Below are 26359 nucleotides of genomic sequence, written 5' to 3' on the forward strand. Positions count from 1 at the left end.
TATCATACTTAACTCACGTGATTAAAAAAATTAATCATGATAAAAAAATTAATCACAATTAATCACAGTTTTAGTTCGCTATTAAACAATAATAGAATACCAGTAGAAATTTATTAAATATTTTTGGATTTTTTCTACATTTTCCAATGTATTGATTTCAATTACAACACAGAATACAAAGTGTATAGTTATCACTTTATATTATTATTTTTATTACATATTTGCACTGTAAAAATTATAAAATAAATACTATTTCTCAATTCACCTCATACAAGTACTGTAGTACAATCACTTTATGACAGTGAAACTTAAAAAAAAAATTTGTTATATAACTGCATTCAAAAATAAACAATGCAAAACTTTATAGCGTCTGCGAGTTTACTCAGTTCTACTTCTTGTTTAGCCAATCGCTCAGACTGACAAGTTTGTTTACATTTACAGGTTTCAGAGTAGCAGCCGTATTAATCTGTATCCACAAAAAGAACAGGAGTACTTGTGGCACCTTAGAGACTAACACATTTATTTGAGCATAAGCTTTCGTGGGCTACAGCCCACTTCATCATATGCATAGAATGGAACATATAGTAAGAAGATATATAACATACAGAGAACATGAAAGTGGAAGTAGCCATACCAACTGTAAGAGGCTAATTAATTAAGATGAGCTACTAGCAGCAGGAGAAAAAAAAAACTTCTGTAGTGATAAGATGGCCCATTTTAGACAGTTGACGAGAAGGTGTATATGTAATGATCTATTTATATAAGATATTAAATATTAACTTTTAAATTTATCTGACCTATTTTTTAAAATGTATAGATAGGGGAGATACTGCCCACAAAATTGGCTCATTAATCCAATCTTAGAGGTTCAAAATTAATAGAGAATAATGAAATACGATAGAGGATTTATTTTTTTTTGTTACAACTTATTTTGAAGGTAGTGTACATTTAAGTAACTTGCTCGCTCAGCTTAGTTAGGCTTTTATATGTTAACAAATTGTTCTTTACTCTCCCCAGTTCTACATTTGGGGCCTGATCCTTCAAGGGGATTTAGGGCTTGTGGTCACCGAAGTCAATGGCAAAACTCCCATTGACTTCACTGGTGTAGGATCAGGTGTTTAGACTGGGATAAGACAAAGTCTTAATGATAACGCATTAATTTATTTTTGCTCTGCATATTTTAGGCTGTGGGATTTCATCAGCCAGGCAGCATCAGAATTGCTTCCACCCCTACTAGAGTGGATGAATTCAAGTACCAAATGACGCGAGCTCGTTGGCATCCAACAGAGCAGTATCTTATTGGGCCTGAGAGAATACAAGAGCTGTTTCCCATATTGAACATGGAAAAGGTAAAGAATAAAATGTTGTGAAAACAACTTTCCTTGAGGTTAAATGTTGGACTTCCAAAGATATACTGTAAATCCAGGGCCTGATTCTCTTGTGCACTAAGGCCCTTAGCATAAAGGGTTTCGGCTCAAGCAATGTAAAGGGGCTTAGTGTAAATGAGAATGAGTCACCTCCCCATGTGATTCTATTAGGGCAACATTAACAAAATCCTCTGGGGGAGTTTCTATTGCATGGGAGAGTAAATTCAGGAAGAAAGAGAAAAACAGAGCCTGTTCAGGACACAGAGCTGAAACTCAGATCCAAGTATTCTAAGAGAAAGCTCAGCAAAGGCAAATAGAGTTAATGTTGGCATACTGTTCCTGTTCTAAACTCCCTTATCTAATTGCTCAGAATTAGGCTTAGCAGAATTTGATTTTCACTTTTTTATAATTTTACTGGATAACATGAATGTTTATTTTTGAGCAATTTTTATTTTTATCAATTTAAATTTTCACAGTTGCAGGAAATTGGGAGGCATCTGACAGTTGGGGGCATCTGACAGTTGGGGGTGGCTGACAGCAGACACTGAGATTTTAAAAGCTACACTTTATAACTGTGAAAACACAAATTGTCAACATCACGTGTCAAAATATGCAAAGTAAAAATCTTTAAATCAAACCCTAATAAGTTCTCAAGCAGCACTTTTCTTTCTTTGCCATCTGTACATTTCTATTATTATCAGTGGAAATATTTTTGTATTTGTATGGTGAAATCAGTGTTTACTGACATTTAGTGATAAAAAAATCTAATCCTCCCAAGCCCACTCATAATGAAGCAGTGCTGTCATGGAGTAGGATATGAGATTGATACTGGAAACCAAGAGCCAGAGTGGAGGCACAGGGATTCTGTATGGATGGCTTCCTTCAGGTACCTTGGGATTTTCACAGATCCTAGGGATCCATTGGACTTGTGAGCAAGAACTGCAGTCCATTCTGTAGAAGCAAAATCATTTTTCTAGTGGAACAATTAACAGGGAATTCCATGAGGTGAATTTTGCAAAGATTTCCTCTGATTAACTCCCTCCCTGCTAGTTTTCCCATGAGAGGGGTTTATCAGGGCCATTATTTTAATTTTTAAAATGTGGTAAATGTTTTAACAACTACCATAGATTTTCATGGGATGAGAAATGATCATATTCATTTTAAAATGGGCAAATGATCTAAACCTTCTGAATGTTACTACTTATGGTGAATTGTCTGAAACCCTTTATGAGATTTTTGGAAGACATTTGACACATTCTGTTCATTTGCGTTTCTTTCTGAAATCTTCATCCTTGGCCTCTATCTCTATAATCACAGATAGATTCTGATGCTGGAGAATCACACTTCCATAGGACAATTACAGAGTTAGCCCGTTGAAGTCTTGATAATATAATATGCTTTTAAAATTGGTTTTCAGTTGACTCAAGAAATTCAGTTTAATATGAGAGGCAATGAAAGCAGCAAATTTAATCTGAATTAATCTTGTGTGATCCACTTAGGTTTTAGCTGGCCTGTATAACCCTGGAGATGGTCATATTGATCCCTATTCTCTCACTATGGCCTTGGCTGCAGGAGCCAGGAAATATGGTGCCCTATTAAATTACCCAGTCCAAGTGACAAATCTGAGCCCTAGATCAGATGGGACCTGGGAAGTTGAAACTCCACATGGAATAATTAGAACAAACAGAATTGTGAATACAGCAGGTAAGAATTTAAAATATACTTTGATACCTTTTAAAGTTTAAAAAATAACTGGTATAAGATATAGTAACTCAGATTCAGCAGTAGTACTCTACTATTTGTCTTGTAGTAATGTGTGCAATATGTTTTCCAGTAACTCTCTAGTTCCTGCTGAACCCATAAAACCCATGATTTGGTATCAGGCTGTCCTGATTTTTTTAATGGGCTCTTGCCTCGCAGTAGTATTGTGGAAACTGAGTGCTTAGTGGAAGAAATACCTTTCAATTATCCATGACTAGACATTATTATTATTTATTATTTGTACGGAACAAAAACATTAATAATATTTCTTTTCTCTCTCTTTCTCTGGTTTGTCTCCAACAAAAGACTAGGGGTCAGATTATCCCATTAGCTTTTACAAGACGATCTGGTGGTCTGGTTTGGGGTAGCTGGAAGGGATAAAATGCTACCTCTGCAGTATAGTCCCCTCTCCTTAAAATTATGGAACACACATGGGTGCTCCTTGGAAAACAAACTGGAATGATCAAACGGGGGTGGGGCAGGGAGTGAAGGGCTGGCTGCTCTCTATTATATCTTTCCTCAGAGACCTATTGTGGTGCAGCAAATAAGATAAAACTGATCCTTTCAGTTTTATCTTACTCTGTGTTGCCTTCAGATGTGAAACTGCATTCCCATATCCCTGAAGGGGAAGATTTTTACTGTTTGACTGGTAGGTTAAACGTCCCCTTTTTAACAATATATTTTTATGCTCCATAAATATTAAGTTAAAATGATTTGTATTTATTTTCCTCTGTATGTAACTTTTAACATTCATTGTATTAAGTATTACTTATTTGGTATTAAGCAGTATGTAAAAAACTCCCCTTATTATATGCAGGTAGTAACATGGCATTTTTTTAGTATGATTGCACAATACTTCGCATTATAAGACCCTATGTTCGGTTGCTTCTAATTTTGCCAAACGTTAATCTTTGGACTGAAATTTTCCATGCCTAGTGGCTGTTTCAGGTTGATTTTTTTTGTTTTTTAAATTTCTGCCAAAACTGTTCAGCCATTTCAAAGAACAAGGCTAGGGAAAAATAAATTGTTTTGACCATGTTAAATTCTTGAGACCTTGAACAGTTCTAGTGCCCCCATGCTTTGAAGAAGAAACTTTTAAATTTGGCAGGGAGTGACCCCTGTGTTAGGGATGTGCCTTTTGCCTGTGAAAATCCACCCAAATTTGGCCAAGTTATAAGCCTTTGAAAAATGTTCAGTAGAGACTTACTAGAGTTTAACAGGTAAAATCTCCAAAGATTTCATCCTTAAAGTGTGCCTGAACCTCTCACAGATCCTAGTGCTGACCAGACCGCATATGCACCAAACTAAGGCTATAGGGACTCAGAAGGACTGGTTCCAGCTGCTCAGGCCAGGGTGGGACTAGGCTAGGGTGACCATATGCCCGTTTTGCCTGGGACAGTCCCTTTTTGAAGCCCTATCCTGATCACGTCGGCAAGAGCAAATGAGACAACTACCCACTTCGCAAAAAAAGTGGGGTGCGGTGTGGAGATGGTGAGCAGCGATGCCAGCCTCGCCTTGCAGGGAGGGGAGGCAAGGCTCTGGCAGGGGGCAGGCAGGGTTTCAGCGACCAGCAACCCCAGCCTCATGAGTGGGGGCCTTGAGCAAGTGGCTCAGTTCAGCAGTGTGCAGTAAGGGAGGGCTCATGCCAGCCCCGTGCGGGGGGTGGGGCGGGAGAGACAGGACTCGGGCCAGCGCTGTGCCAGGCATCAGCACTGGAAGAAGGGATAGAATCCCCACGACCCACCAGGCCACGTGAAGGAGTGAAGATTGGGATTGAATGAGCAAGGAGAATGGAACTCTGAGAAGGAGCCAGGGATGGGGAGGAGACAAGGGACAAGTTAGAGGGGATGGTGCAGGAGGGATTAAGCTTGGTGAAAACAGACAGCATTATCTGTGCCCACTAGAGCACACTCTGCTACAGAGCCTGGAATGGAATTCAAGATTCCTGAGTCTCACCATTTTTCTGCAAATAACTGTGAAAACCAGTGGTAAAGTGTATGTTTCTAGTGCTTGTCCACACCGAGGATGACAACATACTATTGCTATCAAGTACTCCCTTAGCTTAAGCAGCAGAGGTTCGCTTGATGGATCTAAAAGATTCCAGCCCCACTGATAGCCCATGTGGATGTCATATGATGTCACATGATGGAATTTCTGGTTTTTTTTCTATTTTTTAAAAATCCTATGCAAGTATATACAAGAAAACTGCATTAAAAGAACATTATTAAGGTTGCAAAGACAAGCACTCAAAAGTTTGGATATGCCAGAATTAAGATGTTTCTTGCAACTGCAGTTAGGCCCCATTGTGCACATGCACTGTGATAATCTTTAATTCCATTACTGCCTGCTATATTACAGAGGACCATAGACTGCTCTGGGAATGAATTGGAGTTGTATAGTAAATGGGACTGTTTTTGGTAGGACTCTAGCCTCATTTGTTGCAGAAGTTGGAAACTGAAATGAATGAAGCGGGGGATTGCAGGAAAAGAAAGGATAGCCTCATAAATACTGAGTGCTGTCCTGGGGAACTGGATTTTATCCCTGCGTCTGTTATAGAATTCCTGTGTGATGTTGGGCAGGTCACTTAAGCCAAACCTCTTAGAGCTGGTCACTATTTTTATGTTCCTCATTTTCTGGTAGCCCAGCTTGAGATCCTGGGGCTTGATTTGCAGAAGTGCTGAGCTCTCACATCTGCACTGAAGTCAACGGGAGCTGTGCTTGAATATATGAATGGCTATACAATGCCAAGTATTCTGCAAAATCAGGTCCTAGATAGCTCAGATTGGACACCCAAAATTGGTCATTTGTTTGTGTTAGTCACACTGTGCATAAGTTCTCCGTCTGTAAATTGGGGATAATACCACACCTCCTCTTCACAAGGATGGTGGGAAGATAAATTAATTAATGTGTGTGAATCACTCAGATACTATAATGATGACCACTACAGAAAAACGGATGAAGAAATTAATAATTCTGTGTCTGGAGCAGGGTTTGAATTCGTGTAGTAAAGAAAGCCAATGGCCACACTTTGAACAATGAGAAAAAACTTTGGAAGCTGCTCGTTAATAGAGCACTATCCATCTTGTGTGTAGTATCTCACTGATGAGCGCACCAGTGCCAAGGCAAACCCTATATTATGAACAGGACTATGCACAGCAAAGAAGTAACAAATTTCCTACTGATCTGCGTAGCTGCAGCCTATGACTCCTGAGAGGCTTTGTCTCTGCCCCAGCAGGAGATGCGACATGGGAAACCAAAGACTGCATCTAAAGTGTACAGAAATTGTGGTATCTTTACACTTCCTGGAGGACTATGCACACTGTGTACTGAATAAGATGAGTCCTGTGAAAAAAATAGTTTCTGATCATCTAATTAGAGACTGTATCATATTTCAGGTTCCACAGACAACCTTGATACTGGTATTTTCTATCTTTTGAGTGCTTGACTTTGCAACTATAATAAGGTTCTTTTAACATAGTTTTCTGTGTAATTGTGTATGGAGCGATGGGACTGCCTACAACAGCATGTGGGCCATCAGCAACTGCTAGTAGCAGAGATGAAACACTACCTGGTTGAGAACCACTGGTCTAACTGATCACCATATTGGGGTTAGGAAGGAATTTTCACCCAGGTCAGATTGGCAAGGATCCTCAGTGTTATTTGCCTTGCTGTGCAGCATGGGACAGGGGTCACTTGCAGGTTTAAACTAGCATAAATGGTGAATTCTCCGTAACATGAAGTCTTTAGACCATTATTTGAGGACTTCAGTAACTCAGCCAAAGGTTAGGAGTCTATTTCAGGAGTGGGTGGGTGAGGTTCTCTGGCAGTGTGCAGGAGGTCAGACTAGATGATCACTATGGTCCCTTCAGACATTAAAGTCTATGAGTAAGTAAATGCACATAAACTTGCACAAGGTTATAAAGTTATCTTATATCAAGTATCAAGATCACTGGGAATGAAGGTTTCTTCAGGCCTCTGACAAGTTCTGTCCGTCCCTGTGATCCTGTTCTTCCTCCCTTTACCTCTCACTGTGTTCGTTAGAGGATACCATGTTTTCTTCCCTCCCATTCTATGCTTTTCCAGCTCATCCAGTTCTGCTCCAAAATGGTTTTACTCTTTCTTAATCAAACACATGCAGCCTGGCACTGGAGCTGGATGAAACATGGGATTTCCAGTTTATGGGAAATGCTGCTGTTTCAAAATTTGAGTATGGTCTGAACTGGGCCAAAACCAGAATTTTCAAAATTTCCTCCCAACTGGAACTTCCCCAAAAAATTCATTTAGGAAATACCGACATAGTATTGTATTTCCGAAACTAAATCTGTTCCCCTGACCCCAACAGCTGCTGAGTGAAACTGTCTGTCATTCTTGGGTAATTGTCATTATTGCCCAAGTAAGTGGCAGGAAACCTATCTGCTGGAATCCTGCCTTTGATTTGCCAAAAGTTCGCTGGACCCGAGATGTTTCCATGAAACCTGTTGGGTGTTCTACAAATTGGTTTTTTCCAATAGAACTCTGTTTTCTCAGAAAACTTCTGACCAGCTCTTCCTGGCACCTTTGGATCTCTTATATACTCCAGAATCTTTTCCCCTGGCTGTCAAGTTCCAGACTTGCCTTGTCATCATTCTCAGAAGTTTTGAAGGCAGTGGGAGCTGCTGGACGCTCAGCATTTTGGCAATCAAGCCACTTACTTACGTGTCAAACTTCAGGCACCCATTTTCTAAAAACTTGGCATTAGAGCATATTGATGAAGTATTGCACATTTAATAATTTTCCTTATATTTTATAGTGTGATCGGCATCCTTTTGGTTGTGTTGTCAATTGTCATTATATCCAGCTTTCCTCACAACTGCTGTCCAGAACTTATCATTCTTTGCAAAGCCAATCTGCAGCCTTGTGAAATCTCTTAGGCTTTTTCATTTGCTTTGATAACTTATTAAACCAAAGATATGCTTGGCTAAGTCTAATTCTAATGTGTATCTAAGTGTTCAGCCAAGCACTGAACATTTAAAGTTGATATTGCTTAACATTCTGCGTCAGGGTATGCAACCACTACTATGACCAGTATATGCTATTAACATTCTTTCAGCCAGCATTCACTCTTCATTTCAATCCCAGCCCTTTAAATCATTACTGTTAATTTTGATGCCAGCCCTGGCTAGACTCGTTGCTAATTCTTTGCACAGCAGGGTTAATCAGAGAGCTGTCTACTCTTTTTTTTGTGTGTGTGTGTGCACAGTCAACATTTGCTGTGGAACTGGAATGAACAAGTTTAAACCAACTTGTAGCTGTTCCACTTGTGAGTTTTCTATTTTTAAATAAGCAGGCCCCTAATAAATAATCCCTGACATAAACTAACTGGTGTTGAACTTGCTAAGGAGGCTAGCATTGTATTTATAATAGAGTTATTAATAAAACCTGAAGAAATGGTGATTTTATTTTAGATATGCATACTGCATATACAAATATTTGACCTCACAGCAGTTGTTCCACTTTACAACAGTTTTGGAATGTACTTAGAAATGGAACATTTATTTTTTTAACTGAGTTATTTTTTCTTTTACAATATCTTACCAGATTACCATGCTGTGTAAATTTGCTAAACAATACTAACGCTAAATATTTCGCTCTGAGATGTTTTTAATCACTTTGATGTAGAAAAATTCTAAAGGTATAAATTATGCTTTTGCTTTAGCTATCTCTCCCATGAGAAGAGGAGTTTAACATTCAGTTAGAATTTTGTTTCTCAGAGCACACTCTTTCTTTAAGATTTTTTTTTTTTTTGGTTCAGAATTTTTAAGCACAGAACCAATGATGGATCCCAGCTGTTGTCCTGGGCTAATTAAGTATGCAATAATTCATTACTGCAGTACTGAATCCTATAGTCAACATAAAAAATAATTAAGTACAATACCTATATAAGTGGATTTAAAAAGTGGTGTTGAATAACACTGGAGGTTCTGCTTATGATTAACTCCATATCAGTTGTAGTAAAAAATCTAGCATGAGATCATATACAGACAGCTGCATTGTAGTAATATATTTCAGGAAATATCTTCAATTTTAAGAAGCTGTTTACTGCATCTTATAGTGCACATTTTGAAAGGCCTACCAGTTTTGTTTGTTTGCAGAGGAGCAGATACATGTTATGCCATCCATTTGCCCTTCTTGTTCTGTTTTTTTGTGAGCAAGTAAAATAATAAAAATTATTACAGTTCTGTTCTTGGAACATCAGTTTGTCTTATTCCAGGATGAGGCCAAACCAATGAGGGGCTATGTCACCACTTATCCCGGAACCTTGGGTGTTTCACAATGCTATGCTGTTGTAGCTCCCAACCTAGGCTGCTTACAAACAGCCAAACAGCAGGCAGGTCACACCCTGAGTGTCTGTGAATAGCTGCAGCCCTGGTCCCGCAGCTCTAACCCCCAGCAGCCTTCCAGCAGTACACCAGCCACACTCTGGCTTTCCCCAGGCTTGGTTACTATGTGCAGGGTGCCCTAACACACTCTCAGTCCTGAATTTTCCCAAAACCTGTGTTCTGCACTTACCAGCCCTCTCCTGGACAATTCAGACTTTAAGGTTTGTTGCTCCTGTACATAATCAATATTCAACAGTTTGGTCCTTTATATGGAGTTACGAAAAGTTCAGCTTAAACACAGCACTTGGTTTAGATTAAAAAATAAAACAAGTTTATTAACAAAAGAAGATAGGATTTTAAGTGAATTCAAGTATAGGAGATAAAGTTAGAAATGGTTACAAGCAAATAAAGTGCAAAAACATCTAAAGTCTAAAACTTAATTGAGCAAGTGTTGATTCAAGGCTTTGCTTAAGATAGCCTTTCTGACCTACAGTCTTCCAGGAAGATGACGACTGACTTTTTCTTTCATCAGGATCACACCCAGAATCCCAAAGGTGCTGGTGCCTTTGTCTTCTTAGGTGAAAGAGAGAGAAAGCATGGAGTTTTCTGCCCCTTTGATTTATAGTCCAGTGAACCCTTGAAATGGATTCTTCTGATTATCCCTCAAAGCAAAGTTTATTCAATCAGTAAAGAAAGTGACATGGAGTCTGGTAGTGAATGGGACTCCATGCTCTTTCTTACCACCTGTGTTTTCTGAAATGCAAATTTGCTTTGTCTCCTGCTGTCTCCTCCACCTGCTGTCTTGAGTACCCTGTTTACTACTTATATTTAAATTGAGGTAAAAACACATTCCTTATTTAGGATAGATATGTTTAACAACCTTTACCTAGGCGGGGTGTGGTTTTGTGTATGTGATAACATCATACAGGAGGATTTCATAACTTTACATGTAATGCTACATACATACATATCACCATGATGTTATTGACCAGCACATTGTTAGTTTTTAAATGATACATCATAAGGCATATTTTGTGCCGAGATTATTACAGTAGTATGTACGGTGTGGATAGAGAGGTGCTTTCGATCATACAGTATTTTCACAATATCTCCCTGAGTCCAAGTAATTTTTGGTGGAAAAACTACGTGGGATACTAAAGATGAGATTATTGTCATCGTCTTTCTGTTCTTCTGTATGTATTACCAGGGGTTCATACCTTAAACTACTCTTATTCACAGGGGATTTGGAAATCCCTGATGTTAGCAGACTCCACAGATCCAGTACTTCCAGACTGATTTTGTGCTAGTTTACTTTGTTCCATGGCATATGCCCCCACTCACAGCCCCCATATTATAATCATGCAAAACAACGTTAAGTAATAGAGTTTTGTGAGAATATAAAAAGAGATATGAGTTGTATTCATAGGAATTAGCACCGTGAAACAGAGTAAAGATCCACATACTCCATTATCCTGTTTCCAACAGTGGCCTGTACCAAATGCTTCTTTAAAAAGACCCTTCTAAAAACAATTTTTATCCTATCTCATATAACTGTGTATGTTTTCATTACTGTATAAATGTCTAACCTTTTAATTCCTACTAAGGTCATGGCTCAATTATATCTTGTGGCAATGAATTGCATAGGTCTATTATGTATTCTGTAAAGAAAATATTTCCTTTCAAGAATTTTAAATTTGTTGCCTTGTTCTTGTATTATAAAGAGAGTATAAGTAGGCACAACTGATTTGTCTCTTGTGTACCATTCCTTATTCTGAATACTATTTTTTGTTTCACCTCTTATTTATGACTTCTCTAAACAGTGGTAGTCTTTTCAGTCTTTTCTTCACAAAAGTGTTCTATGCCTCTATCCATTTTTGCTACTTGTCTTTGAATGCCTTTTTCCCCCTCTTTACATTTTTTAAAAAGAGACGGTGAGCGGAACTGAATAAATTATTCCAAATGAGGATGGTTTATATAAAGGCAGTGTAATATCCTCTTTATTATTTTCTATCACATCCTTGTGCATGCTAATGTTACTTTCTTTTTTGACTTCCTGTGTGCACTGATCAAAGATTTTCATTCAGTGGTCCTCACAAGTACCCAGGCTTTTTCTGAAGTGGTTACAGTTAATTTAGAACACTGTATGAATGGTACAGATTATTCTTTCCACTGTGCATTATCTTGCATTTGTCAGCATTGAATTACATATGTCAATATGCTGCTCATCCACATACCATGTAGCTTCTCTAGGCCACTGGGAAGATCTGCGTAGCCTTCTGTATTCTTAACAAACATAAAAAATGCTGAATTCCAATGATCCCTAACCAGCAGAAGGCAAAAGAGACTTGTGGCTGCTTTAAGTTATACCAAGGGCCTTTGAAACCCCAAGAATCAAGGGAGTGTGAAGATGACATAGCCACCTTTGATGAATCCCTTGGGTTGTAGGCATATTTGCAGTATTTTGGGGTGCACATTGTTGGGATTCCTTCCAAGACCTTTTCCACTAGGCTTATCAAGAACACCTTGTCCAGTTCTGGGACAACACTTCATCCAGTCCTCTGGAATCCAAAGCACTCAGTTTGACTCCCCATTTTGTCACTCAGGTTCCTTTATTTGGCATACAGCAACGTTGCGCTGAGTTGATCAAACTCAAATGCAGAGAGATGAATGGAGGGTACATCACAGCTCCCAAGTTACACAGAAACCCTCTCTCTTTACATACATTTACACATCTCATGGCCTTTACTGTACATTACATCGCACATTTTTTGATTGGATTGGTTTCTTTGCAGGAACCAATCCCAGCACAGCACGCTCTCTCCATACTTTGCCCATGCTCAACCTATTATTTACCTCATGTCTACTGTCACGCTGTGCAGAGTGGCTCATGACTGTGACGACCTACCTCAGGCAGACTGTCAAAAACACAGCAGACACCCCGAATTGGTGGTATGTTCTATAATTAGATTTCACCAAGCCAGTAACAGATGTGAACCCCTGGATCCCTAATATCAGCCTCACCATGGAGTCACAGACAGTCCCCTTAGATTCTCCAGTCTATCTTGCCACCCATGCAAGCTGGATTTAGTGATAAATGGTCACCTACACCAAAAAACACAAAATATTCAGGTTGCTTCCAGTCCCAAGAGAGCAGTCACTTACCCCAGATCAGTCGGTACCCTAGATCTTACACCACAGACAACACCTGTAGTCAATCCCTCTAATAAAATATTTTAAGGTTTATTAACAAGGAAAAAGAAATAAGAGAGTTATTTACAGGTTAAAGTAAGCAAACATATACACACAGATCTAAATCCCAAGAGTGATAGCATTATAGTAATCTGTCTATTCAAAATAGCTTTCCAGGCAGATGCAAGGGGTAACCTTTATTTTGAGTCTGATCAGCTCAGTGTAGCATTACTGTATGCCAAATAAAGGTTACCTGAGTGACAAAATCCATTCACTGAAATTAATGTTCACATACAGCATGGTTATTTATTGTGTTTCGTAGGCTTCTGGGCTCGTGAAATAGGCACAATGATTGGACTGCACCATCCTCTCATACCTGTTCATCATCAGTATGTTGTCACATCAACTATCCCTGAAGTGAAAGCCCTGAAAATGGAATTGCCTGTGCTTCGTGACTTAGAAGGATCATATTATCTAAGACAGGAAAGGGATGGGCTTTTATTTGGTCCATATGAAAGTCAGGAGAAAATGAAACTACAGGAGTCATGGGTAACAAATGGAGTCCCACCAGGTAATTAAAAAAAATTATATGTATCTTCAAAGCTTGATAAACTATAGAAAATAGTTTAACAATATAAAGCACAGTAGCATATTTCCCTTTATGACACTTTCTTGTGTGATGAGAAGGGGAAGCTATTGAAAATTTACGTTGCAACATATGCTTTTTTTGCATATCTTTCAAAATATGACTACAGCCTCTGAAACTGAACAGAAATAACAAGCTGAACACTAAGGCAGACTATTGTATATATGAATTAAATAGATCCATAAAAACAAATGGCTTTGACCAGCATTAGAGAAGTCTCCTGTGCCTGTCTATCTCCTTCCTGCTTCAGTGCTGAGACTTTGTGTCATTAATGATAATAATCAGACCTATCTCTTACATAGCGTTTCTCATCAGTAGATCTCAAAATGCTTTACCATTGCGAATAATAGCATTATCCCAATTTTACAGATGGGGAAACGGAGGCATAGATAAGTAAATGACTTGCCCAAGGTCATCCAAAAGGTCAGTGACAGAGCCAAGAATAGAGTCCAAGGCCAAGTCTGCAGTAGAGACCTATATTGGTATAGCTGCATCGCTCAGGGGTGTGAAAAATCCACCCTCCTGAGAGACACAGTTCTACCGACCTAAGCGCGGGGCAGACAGAGCTATGTCGAGAGGAGAAGCTATCGCAGAGGTGGATTAACTACGCCAACAGGAGAAGCTGTCCTGTCAGCATAGTAGTGTCTTCGGTGCAGCTGTGCCGCTATAGCGCTGTACTTGAAGACAAGCCCCAAGTCTCCTGAGTCCTAGTCCAGTGCCTGAGATGCTAGGCTGCACTGCTTCCCCTTAGATCAAGAAAATTAAAATAAATTTTAAATACAGTTGCCCTCAGTTTATGCTCTTCTTAAAAGGAAGTGGAGTTTTGTGATGTAAAAATATAAAAGGTGTGGATATACAGACTGATGAATTACATACTGCTATTGCTTATAGACAGATATATTTAAAACAAATATTTACAGTTTATTACAAATATATAATATTAATCAAATATTTGTGCAGGTTTTGGAAAGGAACTTTTTGAGTCTGATTTAGACAGAATAATGGATCATATTGAGGCTGCAATGGCAATGGTGCCAGTCCTGAAACAAGCAGACATCATTAACACAGTTGCTGGTCCTATCACATATTCTCCAGACATTCTTCCTATGGTGGGACCGCATCAGGGTGTCAGAAATTACTGGGTAGCAATTGGCTTTGGGTGAGTAAATTAATCACACCATTAACTTTTGTCCATCATGTATTAAAGTAAAGCTAATTAAAACTGCATTCAACTTCAGCATCACTGACCTTGTTTTTTTAAATATACTGGACACTACCCTGTGCCCACAAGTGACCTCAGCCATCTGATCATGTGCATCATATATTTGGCCATATATTTGTCACCACTCCCACCATCCTGTGGCTCTTTCTCACCAACTCTTTTTCTGTTCTTGCTCCTTTTCTTCTGCAACGTGAAACAGTTAACCTCAAGGCCAATATATTGTTGCCTTGTGGACCTGCAGGAAATGAGTAGTGTTTAAAATACTGTGTGCACCAAGATAGAATCTTGTCAGCACTCTTTCTTAGTATACATCTTTCAGTTTATTTGTGCAAATAACTTTGGGCCATATTGGGTATGTCTACACAGAATTAAACACCCACGGCTGACCTGGGCCAACTGATTCAGCCTCCTGGGGCTTGGACTGCGGGGCTGTAAAATTGTTGTGTACACATTCAGGCTTGGGCTGGAGCCTGAGCTCTGGGACTCCATGAGTGGGGAGTGTCCCAGAGCCAGCTCCAGCCCGAGCCCAAACATCTACACAGCAATTTTTAGCCCTGCATCTCAAGCCTCGTAAGCCCAAACCAGCTGACCCAAGCTCGCTGCAGCCATGCCACAGCTTTTTTATTCCAGTGTAGAAGTACTCATTGTCTTCTCCACGGGCTCGTTTGCAGATGCAAACGATTGTGCAATTCCAGTTGTGGCAAGGATGAGTGGAACAAAGGAAGCTTAACATTTGAGGTGCCGAATGGAATGTAATATGTTTTGTGGAGAGGGTTGAAGTACTAAGCAGAGGGTACTAAATGGTATTGGGAGTTGTAGAAGGGGTGTGCCAGGTTAGAGTCCTGGGGATGCCAGAGGTTGAGAAGATGGATACTGTAGGTGAGTGTTGTTGGATGTTAAGGTAGGTGGTGTATACTGAGAGAAGATAGTGTTTGAGGACATTTGGGTGGTACTGCTCATTCTTTCTCATTGAGCTATTCTTACATTAACCATGGTCTACAATTTATTCACCCTAAATTCTTTGCCACATTCAGTTACCTCAGCTGATAGAATCATAGAATATCAGGGTTGGAAGGGACCTCAGGAGGTCATCTAGTCCAACCCCCTGCTCAAGGCAGGACCAATCCCCAGATAAATTTTTGCCCCAGATCCCTAAATGGCCCCCTCAAGGATTGAGCTCACAACACTGGGTTTAGCAGGCCAATGCTCAAATCACTGAGCTATCCCTCCCCTCATTGTGCCAAGATGAATGGATAATTGCCGAATCGTCTGATCAGAATCCAGTAAGGCCTTATCCACTTTTTCTTCACTTTACAAACCCTCATATATAAAACTATATAAGAGATTAAGATGCTTTCCCAGGCTCCCAAAATAAAATTGATTGATCATTTTGAATTGAATGATTAAGTATACTTGCTGTTCGAATTTAAGAGGTTTTAAAAATTTCACCTTTTAACTACACACTTAATATTCTTATCTAAAGCACTGGGTTCCAGGAAAGACTGCTTTGTTACATTAATTGCATTGCCTGTGGGCCCTTTTCTCCTCCCATAGAAGTGATTTCTGTGGGAATAGGATTAAGGTCTATATTGGACTGACTGGAGACAGCAGAGAGGGTTTTATTCCTATTATAAACTTAATTTTAAAAAAAGTATACATTTGTTTAGCTTCTGAATGTTATGATCCAAGGTTTAATGAGGATATTGATGAGACGGGGTATCTGTATTTCAGGGGTCATTGACACTCCACCATCCCCTAGCAGAACACTATAGAAGCAGATGTTTCCATGTATGATGTAATTTTGTGTGTACATTGTGTGTAGTCAAGTATCAGAGGGGTAGCCGTGTTAGTCTGGATCTGTAAAAGCAGCAAAGAATCCTGTGGCACCTTATAGACTAACAGACGTTTTGGAGCATGAGCTTTCGTGGGTGAATACCCACTTCTTCAGATGCATGTGGTGGAAATTTCCAGGGGCAGTATATATATGCTAGCAAGCAAGCTAGAGATAACGAGGTCAGTTCAATCAGGGAGGATGAGGCCCTGTTCTAGCAGTTGAGGTGTGAAAACCAAGAGAGGAGAAACTGGTTCTGTAGTTGGCAAGCCATTCACAGTCTTTGTTCAATCCTGAGCTGATGGTGTCAAATTTGCAGATGAACTGAAGCTCAGCAGTTTCTCTTTGAAGTCTGGTCCTGAAGTTTTTTTGCTGCAGGATGGCCACCTTAAGGTCTGCAATAGTGTGGCCAGGGAGGTTGAAGTGCTCCCCTACAGGTTTTTGTATATTGCCATTCCTAATGTCTGATTTGTGTCCATTTATCCTTTTCCGTAGAGACTGTCCAGTTTGGCCAATGTACATAGCAGAGGGGCATTGCTGGCACATGATGGCGTATATTACATTGGTGGATGTGCAGGTGAATGAACCACTGATGGTGTGGCTGATCTGGTTAGGTCCTGTGATGGTGTCGCTGGTGTAGATATGTGGGCAGAGTTGGCATCGAGGTTTGTTGCATGGATTGGTTCCTGAGCTAGAGTTATTATGGTGCGGTGTGCAGTTACTGGTGAGAATATGTTTCAGGTTGGCAGGTTGTCTGTGGGCAAGGACTGGCCTGCCACCCAAGGCCTGTGAAAGTGTGGGATCATTGTCCAGGATGGGTTGTAGATCCTTGATGATGCGTTGGAGGGGTTTTAGCTGGGGGCTGTATGTGATGGCCAGTGGAGTCCTGTTGGTTTCTTTCTTGGGTTTGTCTTGCAGTAGGAGGCTTCTGGGTACACGTCTGGCTCTGTTGATCTGTTTCCTTATTTCCTCGTGCGGGTATTGTAGTTTTGAGAATGCTTGGTGGAGATTTTGTAGGTGTTGGTCTCTGTCTGAGGGGTTAGAGCAGATGCGGTTGTACCTCAGTGCGTGGCTGTAGACAATGGATCGTGTGATGTGTCCGGGATGGAAGCTGGAGGCATGAAGGTAGGCATAGCGGTCGGTAGGTTTTCGATATAGGGTGGTGTTAATGTGACCATCACTTAAACCACCCTATATCGAAAATCTACCGACCGCTATGCGTACCTTCATGCCTCCAGCTTCCATCCCGGACACATCACACGATCCATTGTCTACAGCCAAGCACTGAGGTACAACTTCATCTGCTCTAACCTCTCAGACAGAGACCAACACCTACAAAATCTCCACCAAGCATTCTCAAAACTACAATACCCGCACGAGGAAATAAGGAAACAGATCAACAGAGCCAGACGTGTACCCAGAAGCCTCCTACTGCAAGACAAACCCAAGAAAGAAACCAACAGGACTCCACTGGCCATCACATACAGCCCTCAGCTAAAACCCCTCCAACGCATCATCAAGGATCTACAACCCATCCTGGACAATGATCCCACATTTTCACAGGCCTTGGGTGGCAGGCCAGTCCTTGCCCACAGACAACCTGCCAACCTGAAACATATTCTCACCAGTAACTGCATACTGCACCATAATAACTCTAGCTCAGGAACCAATCCATGCAACAAACCTCGATGCCAACTCTGCCCACATATCTACACCAGCGACACCATCACAGGACCTAACCAGATCAGCCACACCATCAGTGGTTCATTCACCTGCACATCCACCAATGTAATATACGCCATCATGTGCCAGCAATGCCCCTCTGCTATGTACATTGGCCAAACTGGACAGTCTCTACGGAAAAGGATAAATGGACACAAATCAGACATTAGGAATGGCAATATACAAAAACCTGTAGGGGAGCACTTCAACCTCCCTGGCCACACTATTGCAGACCTTAAGGTGGCCATCCTGCAGCAAAAAAACTTCAGGACCAGACTTCAAAGAGAAACTGCTGAGCTTCAGTTCATCTGCAAATTTGACACCATCAGCTCAGGATTGAACAAAGACTGTGAATGGCTTGCCAACTACAGAACCAGTTTCTCCTCTCTTGGTTTTCACACCTCAACTGCTAGAACAGGGCCTCATCCTCCCTGATTGAACTGACCTCGTTATCTCTAGCTTGCTTGCTAGCATATATATACTGCCCCTGGAAATTTCCACCACATGCATCTGAAGAAGTGGGTATTCACCCACAAAAGCTCATGCTCCAAAACGTCTGTTAGTCTATAAGGTGCCACAGCATTGTGTGTAGTCTTTATCTCAGAGGTCCCAGTCAGAACATTCTGATTGAAGTCCTAGTGAGTGTGTTTGGTTTTTATGTAATCATTTATTATTTGTTTTACGCCAACAGCTTGCTGTGCACTTTAATGTGTAGACAGGTTAATAATTATTAGGGATCGGACTGCAATCGCTACATATTATTAAATTGCCAGATACTTCCCATTATAAGACCTAGTTTTCATTTTTTTATAACTTTGCCAAACTTTAACCAGGTAGCCTTGAAATTTTCTGTCATAAGTGTCTGCCTTAGGCTGAATAACTTTCAGCTAAAACATTTCAGCTGTTTCTGAGAACAAGGCTCAGGAAAAATATATTGATTGGCCAATGTTAAAAAATTTCTGGTGCTCTTTTGTTTGAAAAGATCTAGAGCCTCCATGCTTTGGAATAGGGACTTGAAATTTGGCAGAAGGGTGGCCTTTGTGTCAGGGATGTGCATTTTGTCATCTCTGTGAAAATTCATCCAAACTTGTCCAAGTTATTAGCCTGAGAAAAATCACTGATCACATATGCTTAATAGAGAATTGTGGGACATTCATTACAGAAATCTCTGAAGATTGTATCCATATAGGAATGCTCCAGCCTTAGGCTGAGGAGGAATCTCTCTGCAATTGCAGCTCTGGCATGCTGTGGGCTGGGTTCAGTCTAGGCGCTGGAAGTGAGAGCAAGGAGCTTGCCTCTCTTGTGTTTTCAACTGTTATTTGGGCAGTGTAATGAGGAAGCTGCCTGATTGAAATTCATAGGTGACGAGAGCTGGATGGGGGAGTGGATGGGACAAGAGTCTGTGGAGGAGAGGTTGGGGTATGTGGACTGAGACTGGAGGCTGGGCGGGAAATTGGAACTTGGAGTTGAGGGAAGAAATGGGACAAGCTGAGTAAAGAGCATGGGACTGGAAGCCAGCGGACAGAGGAGCCTGGAGCTGGTTGGGCAAGCAGAGTAAGACTGGAAACCAGTGGGGTGGGGGAATGGGAAGGGAGAGGAGACATCTCTGACCAGGAGCAGAGATTTGTGGGGAGAACTGACACTGGCTGTGCAAAAAGACAGGGACCAGCGGACAGGGTGAGGGTTTTTCATTTGTCTCTGGGGCAGGCAATAAAACTACCAGAATAGAACTGCTTCCTGTAACCTCAAAGCTACAGCTATGAGAGGCAGCTAACTTAGTTGCTGAAAATGGAAATAACGGTGGCTTTGAGTAATTCCTAGACAAAATATTACCAAACAGTGCAAAGAGAATTTGTAATAGTTGATGCCTTTTTTGAAAAATTATTTCAAATGACTCAATATTGGAGGATTTGTTTGTTTTAAAGATATGGCATTATCCATGCTGGAGGTGTCGGAAAGTATCTCAGTGATTGGATTCTAGGTGGGGAGCCTCCTTTTGACCTGATAGAATTAGATCCCAATCGCTATGGAAAATGGTCCACCACCCAATATACAGCAACAAAAGCAAGAGAGTCTTATGGATTTAACAACATTGGTAAGAAGATAATTTATAAAGCATTTTTCATATCCTGAAATATAGGACTTTTTCATTTGTGTAAAACATCTTTCTTTTGTTGTGGATCAACAGAAAGATGGAGCCTGACTCCCCACTGCCTTGCAACTGGTGTAGTCACTTAGGCCTAGATGCACAAAAGGAATTAAGTGCCTGAGTCCCTGCTGATGCACAAAACTGTAGCCAAACCATTGTACAGTAACCTACATTTTCAGGGTAAAAGTTCCCTGGGTGCCTAAGTGTCTGCCTCTGAGCATGCTCACTGCTGCCTCACTCTAGGCATCTCTCCTGCCTGAGCCCCAGGATGAGTAACAAACCAGGGGAAGATAGGCATTTGGTTGCCTAAATCACATCTGGTACCCAATCCAGTAGGAGCCCTGTGAGCTCATCTACTGGATTGGGTCCCTCAGGCAAGTTTACAGAACATTTGGGGTGGGAGGTCTTCCCTCATAACTTTTTGCCCAGTGGTTAGAGTACTCCCCTGGGATGTGGGAGTCCTGGGAGCAGGAGGACTGGATCCTTGGTTTCCCATGTGAGCATACGAACCACCAGGCTATAGAATCATTCTCATGCTTATGCATACTTGCTCACTCTCGGTCTGGCCCAAATGACTCTTCAAGCATTTAGCCAGAGTGCAACAGCTTCAACAGTAGACACTGAATATCCCATGTCCCAAGGGCTAGAGCAGTCACTTGAGAGGTGGCAGATCACTGTTCTAATCCCTTCTCCCCTCATGTGAAGAGGGGCCTTGGGGGTCTCCCACATCCCAGGTGAGTACACTGAGCACTAGGCTAAAAGTTATAAAGGAGGTCCTTCTCCTTTTCTTCTCCCCAACCCCAGCTTCTTGCTAAAACAGAGTAGGCACCTAACTTCAGGCGAGGTTTCACAGCTGAGAACTAGCAGAGATTGGCACTCATCTCTGTGAGGTGAGTGGGGCTTAGCACACACCCCTCTGGTCAGCAGCTCCATGCCCATCATGCTGGCTTTTGTGAATGGCATTCTAAGGGTATGTCTACACTGAATGGAAAATTAATAGAAAATATTACCCTTCTGATTTGGTAGCATGAAACCAAATACCTCTAGAACAGAGGTTCTCAAACTGTGGTCCATGGACCACCAGTGGTCTGCGAGCTCCATTCAGGTGGTCCACAGATAGTTCTCTCTAAGGTGTGCACCTGGGCGGCCGCACACACAAGAATTATGGGCCACCCATCTAATTAGTGGAGCCACGCAGGCATGGCTCCACTAATTAAGTGCCTGGACCCTGGAAAAGACACACACGTAAGGTGAGGTGGTGGCCTTGGGGGGAATAGAGGGTAGGTGGGAGGGGGCAGTGGAGTGAGAAGAGGCAGTGGGGGAAATTTGGGACGTGCAGGGCTGCGGCAGCCAGAGAAAAAGGCGACTTTCCCCAGCTCCAGGGCTACGGCTGCTGAAGAGAGACAGCCCTTCTTCCCAGTCTCAGCTCTGTGGCTGCTGTGCCGGGGTAGAGACCCCTGCACCTCCTTCCCAGCCCCAGCCTGGGGACTGCTGTGGCTGGGGAGAGAGGCCAAATCTATCGCATTAGAAAGGTAAGACTGCTGATACTAAAATATGAGTTGTGTGCTTTTATTTATAGAACAAAAAATGTTTTTTATTAAGATTTTTTTTTATATAGTGCTTTTATCAAAAGTGCTTTACAGTAGTTAGCTAACAGTACAAACAGCATTTGGAAAGGTCATTAAGTGGTCTGCTGAGACCCTCAGCAATTTTCAAGTGGTCCGCGAAAAAAAAAGTTTGAGAACTATATTAGAAATATTTATTTTAGTCATGCAGTTGCTGACTTTAGTTTAACATGTTTTGCTTTCTTGGTGTATGATATTTAGTATGTCTCTTTTCTTTTTACCATCCTAGTTGGTTATCCTAAAGAAGAAAGGTTTGCTGCCAGACCTACAGAGAGAGTCAGTGGGCTTTATGAAGTGCTTAAATCTAAATGCTCAATGGGTTTCCATGCAGGATGGGAGCAACCTCATTGGTTCTACAAGCCTGGAGATGAGATTGGATACAAGTAAATGAACAATTGCCACTTTTGTATTGGTCTGTTGTCCAGAAGTCAAGAGTTGATTGAATCACGATTGATGGGATTCATATACTTTGCAGTCAGTTTAGCTAAAGAAGGTCTCAGAAGCAACTGTTGTGTTTTTTTTGTTTGTTCTGATTTTGTTATCTATATTTTAAAATCTGTTTCATTCTAAAGGTACCTAAATTCTAAAGCACACACATAGAATTACACTGTAACTTTACTAACAGCTCTGGATAAGGGGCAGCATGCAGCTGTATTGGCCAGTAGCAGACTAGAGAACAAACTGTAACTATAAAGTCACATTTCCTCCCTTACTCCGCACTTGCTCTGCAGGGAGTAAATTATTTCATCTCTTTTCATGGAACTAGCTTACTCCTTCTGTGTAATCAGTGAGTAAAGGTGGCGAGGCCCAGGATCCTCCCCACCCTTTTCTGCTCTCCACTCCCTGCCTGTTTGCTTCCAGTGGGAGGTATCAGGCAAGAAACCCTGTTTTCCCATCCTCAGCTGTAGTCACAATTTGAGCAAGGCTCAGCAGGAAAGTAAGGGGAGCCCTACTCTTCCCTGTGCAGCCAGGTGAAGCCTTCAACAATCTAACCCATAATAAAGGACTCAGCAAAGTCAGCAGTAAATTTACCCAAGGTTAATTAATGAAAAACTAGAAATTTTTTCTTACACTTTAACTATTCCAACTGTTACACAGTTTCTTTCCAGTTTTGTTTTTGACTCTCATGTTAAATGGATTAATATTTAACCCATTGTTACACTGAGGAAAATAATGGATAAACTACCTAAAATAAGAGAGGCTAGGTTCTAAAGCTTTTGAATGACTTGCAAAACAGAAAATTTTGGGAATATATTTTGCCGAATAGATCACAAAATGGCTAGACTGTAAGTAACCACATGTATATTCTGCGTTTTATGTGTATAAATACTCTGTTTCAGACCCAGTTTTCGGCGCACAAACTGGTTTGAACCTGTGGGTCGTGAATATAAGCAGGTTATGGAAAAAGTTGGTGTGATTGACCTGACACCATTTGGCAAGTTTATTGTCAAAGGGAATGATTCAGTTAAACTGTTGGATCACCTGTTTGCAAATGTCATTCCAAAGGTAAACAGGACTGTAATAATGTTATTAACTTAGGGCCAGGCACACTGGAAGAGTTTTGGAAATGGGAGACAGGGAAATAGAGGCATAATAAATATAAACATCTCTGCATTTCATCTCACAGAAAGTTTAAAAAAAACACTAAAGAGGAATTCTCTGGAAATATTTTTGTATCAAACAAGACCTTTTGCTAGATCAAGACTATACACAGCAGAGATTATATTGGATTAGCTCAGAGTAGTAAACATCTGCTAGACACCTTTGGCAGGCTCGTGGCACACACATCCTTTAGGTACCAAATCCTGCATGCGTTATTCACATGACTCAATGGGAACAATTGTGTGAATAAGGCAAGCACAATATTTGGCTTTGATGAACAGCAAACTTAAGAAAAAAAATTTACTGAATTTGCATTGGAAATCTATTCTTCAATCAATTTTGGATAGAGAAAGTCTTCTGTAACGTACACATAACACATATTTATAAAAATCTTGACCAAACTTTTATTTCAAGCATCTCATTTTTAATTTCTTTCATATGAAAAATGTGAAATTTCCATTATAAATCAAAATCCTGAGCAGTAGGATATTAATCTTCTACTAATGAGGTTAAAAACAGAAGAAAGAGAAAGAGAGACTCATACTTTCTAATATAAGAGATATGGTTAAAGATTTTTGTATAAACACAAGCATTTCGTTTTCACATTTTACACTAAGGACCTGCAAGAGCTCAAAGAATTTATTTTGGAAATGAAATGATTATATGTTCCGCTTTGTAGGTGGGTGCTACAAATATAAGTCACATGTTAACACCGAGAGGCCAAGTCTATGCTGAGCTAACCGTCTCTCACCTATCTCCAGGGGAGTTTTTGCTGGTAACTGGTTCTGGGTCAGAGCTCCATGATCTGAGGTAAGTGTGTATATAGATACATCTGTGAGGGATGCCTTATTCTGTGAATTGTTCCATTGGAATCAGTGGGAATACTTGCGTATTTATGAACTAAACTTGAATAAGGGTGGCAAAAGCGGGTCAATGTATTTATTTGCAAAGAACTTCAACAGCCTTGTTTTGTCCCCCAACTATGCCTTGGGATTTCTTAAGAAAACTTATCCGACTATATACTGTAAGATTTTGAATACAGCCTTCTTTATTTATTTTGTGAACTTTTTGAGAGACTTTGTTGTTAAGAGTTAAGACTGAACTTTTCACTAACAATTTAAATAATCTGAGGAATCTACAGTGTATGATTATGTCAGGAATGTGTATCTGTTTTAAGAGATATCTCACTGTGTTTACTGCTTGCTCTTCTTTGTTGCCTCTGTGGTTACGCACATTCTGAATCTAAAGACATATCCATTTTAAGTCCTATGATACTTTCAACCCTCTATTCTGGGACCACTGTTTCCCCTTTTAAAACCTCTCCTTCTCTAGCTCTGTACTAAACTGCCTCAATTATTGCACTTATCCTACATATAAGAAAACGTATTTTACACCTATTATTAACCTGCCTTTGTGATGAAATATGCACTGCAATTGGGTCTCAAGAGGGTTGAGGGGGCCTGGAAAGAATCATACTCATAAAATTCCTTCCTTTCCTGTGCTTTTCTGTAGACTCAGGGATCAGAGAGGAAAGGGTAGAGGGCCTGCCAGACACAGCTGCTTCATATAGTGAGGAAGAAATGGAAGAAGGGGGAAGTAGACAGGGGCCTTGGCTACACTTGAGAGGTTCAGCACTGTTGGTGGCTTTATAGCGCTGTAACTCACTCCCCGTCCACACTGGCAAGGCACATACAGACTGTATCTCCGTTGCTACAGCGCTGCTTGTACTCTACCTCCCTGAGAGGAATAAAGAGTATAGCGCTGCTGCGCCAGTGTAAACAGTGAATAATCTTCGTACGCTGTAACTGACCTCCAGAAGCTTCCCATAATCCTTTTAAATGAAGGTCCCGCTCTTTGTTTTGTTGTGAACTCCAGGCTCCCAGAGCTGCTTATCAAAAAAACAAACACAGCTACTGTTTGCTGTGAATGAGCAGAGGCAGGGGGGGCTCCCTTTGGAACGCCTACAGCTAGTGTTTGCTTGAAGAGGGGGGAGAGAGGAGGCTTGAGGAGAGAAGCAGCCCTGCGGGCGGGCGGGGAGGGTCCTCTGTTTGCTGTGAATGAGCAGAGGCGGAGGGGCTCCCTTTGGAATGCCTACAGCTAGTGTTTGCTTGAAGAGAGGGGGAGGGAGGGGGCTTGAGGAGAGAAGCAGCCTTGCGGGCGGGCGGGGGGGGGGTCCATTTCGGAGTGGCTGCTTATCTGGTCTGTGAGGAAAAAAACAAACCCGAGAGAAGGGTGGGGGAGGGAGTCGGAACTTGCAAGCAGGGTGCTGACACAATGTCAGCTCCAAAAATCCACTCACTCTCTCCCCCACAGTCCCTGTCACACTCCACCCCACCCCACCCCTTTTGAAAAGCACGTTGCAGCCACTTGAACACTGGGATAGCTGCCCATAATGCACCGCTCCCAATGCCACTGCAGATGCTGCAAATGCAGCCACGGCAGTGCGCTGGTAGCTGTCAGTGTGGACAGACTGCAGCGCTTTCCTTACTCAGCTGTACAAAGACAGGTTTAACTCCCAGCGCTGTACAGCTGTAAGTGTAGCCATACCCAGGGGAAGAGACTGCCCTGAAAACAGGAGAATGTGGGTTGTGCTGTTCAAAGCAAATAGGCTTTCTGGTTATTTTGGGACTATTTGTGTCCCAGAAGGGAAGAACTGGGTCTGGAAGAGAGAATCTGATGAAATGTGGTACAAGAAGTAGATCCAGAATCTCCTTTTAGTTGTTGCTGCTCAGGAGTAAGAACAGCAGCCTTACTGCTCCAGCTATTATCATAGCAGTGGAAGCAACAGGAGCAAGAGCAGAAGGCTCTTGTCTGCAAAGCAACAGCAGCAGCAGTAGCAGTTTCAGAAGCTCCTCATTTGCATGAACACTTTATTCTTTTTATGGC

General features: G+C 41.2%; 2 protein-coding genes across 3 annotated transcripts in view; both read left to right on the plus strand.

Annotated features, from left to right (window-relative positions):
- The window catches only part of LOC127047949 (dimethylglycine dehydrogenase, mitochondrial), a 105997-nt gene that overhangs the window by 26872 nt on the left and 52766 nt on the right, over window positions 1–26359 (plus strand). For both annotated transcript variants that reach the window (XM_050946925.1, XM_050946924.1), the window contains exons 4-11: window positions 1185–1349; window positions 2867–3071; window positions 12999–13247; window positions 14283–14481; window positions 20023–20192; window positions 22101–22254; window positions 23212–23377; window positions 24153–24283. In XM_050946925.1, the coding sequence (XP_050802882.1) occupies window positions 1185–1349; window positions 2867–3071; window positions 12999–13247; window positions 14283–14481; window positions 20023–20192; window positions 22101–22254; window positions 23212–23377; window positions 24153–24283 (1439 nt within the window). The remainder of the gene's footprint in view (window positions 1–1184; window positions 1350–2866; window positions 3072–12998; window positions 13248–14282; window positions 14482–20022; window positions 20193–22100; window positions 22255–23211; window positions 23378–24152; window positions 24284–26359) is intronic.
- The window catches only part of LOC127046578 (dimethylglycine dehydrogenase, mitochondrial-like), a 30053-nt gene that overhangs the window by 1950 nt on the left and 1744 nt on the right, over window positions 1–26359 (plus strand). Inside the window, exons 3-11 of the mRNA XM_050943748.1 lie at window positions 1185–1349; window positions 2867–3071; window positions 3724–3777; window positions 12999–13247; window positions 14283–14481; window positions 20023–20192; window positions 22101–22254; window positions 23212–23377; window positions 24153–24283. Of these exons, the coding sequence (XP_050799705.1) occupies window positions 1185–1349; window positions 2867–3071; window positions 3724–3777; window positions 12999–13247; window positions 14283–14481; window positions 20023–20192; window positions 22101–22254; window positions 23212–23377; window positions 24153–24283 (1493 nt within the window). The remainder of the gene's footprint in view (window positions 1–1184; window positions 1350–2866; window positions 3072–3723; window positions 3778–12998; window positions 13248–14282; window positions 14482–20022; window positions 20193–22100; window positions 22255–23211; window positions 23378–24152; window positions 24284–26359) is intronic.

The sequence above is a fragment of the Gopherus flavomarginatus genome, chromosome 3, assembly GCF_025201925.1.
Source record: "Gopherus flavomarginatus isolate rGopFla2 chromosome 3, rGopFla2.mat.asm, whole genome shotgun sequence".
NCBI classification, from domain to species: Eukaryota; Metazoa; Chordata; order Testudines; family Testudinidae; genus Gopherus; species Gopherus flavomarginatus.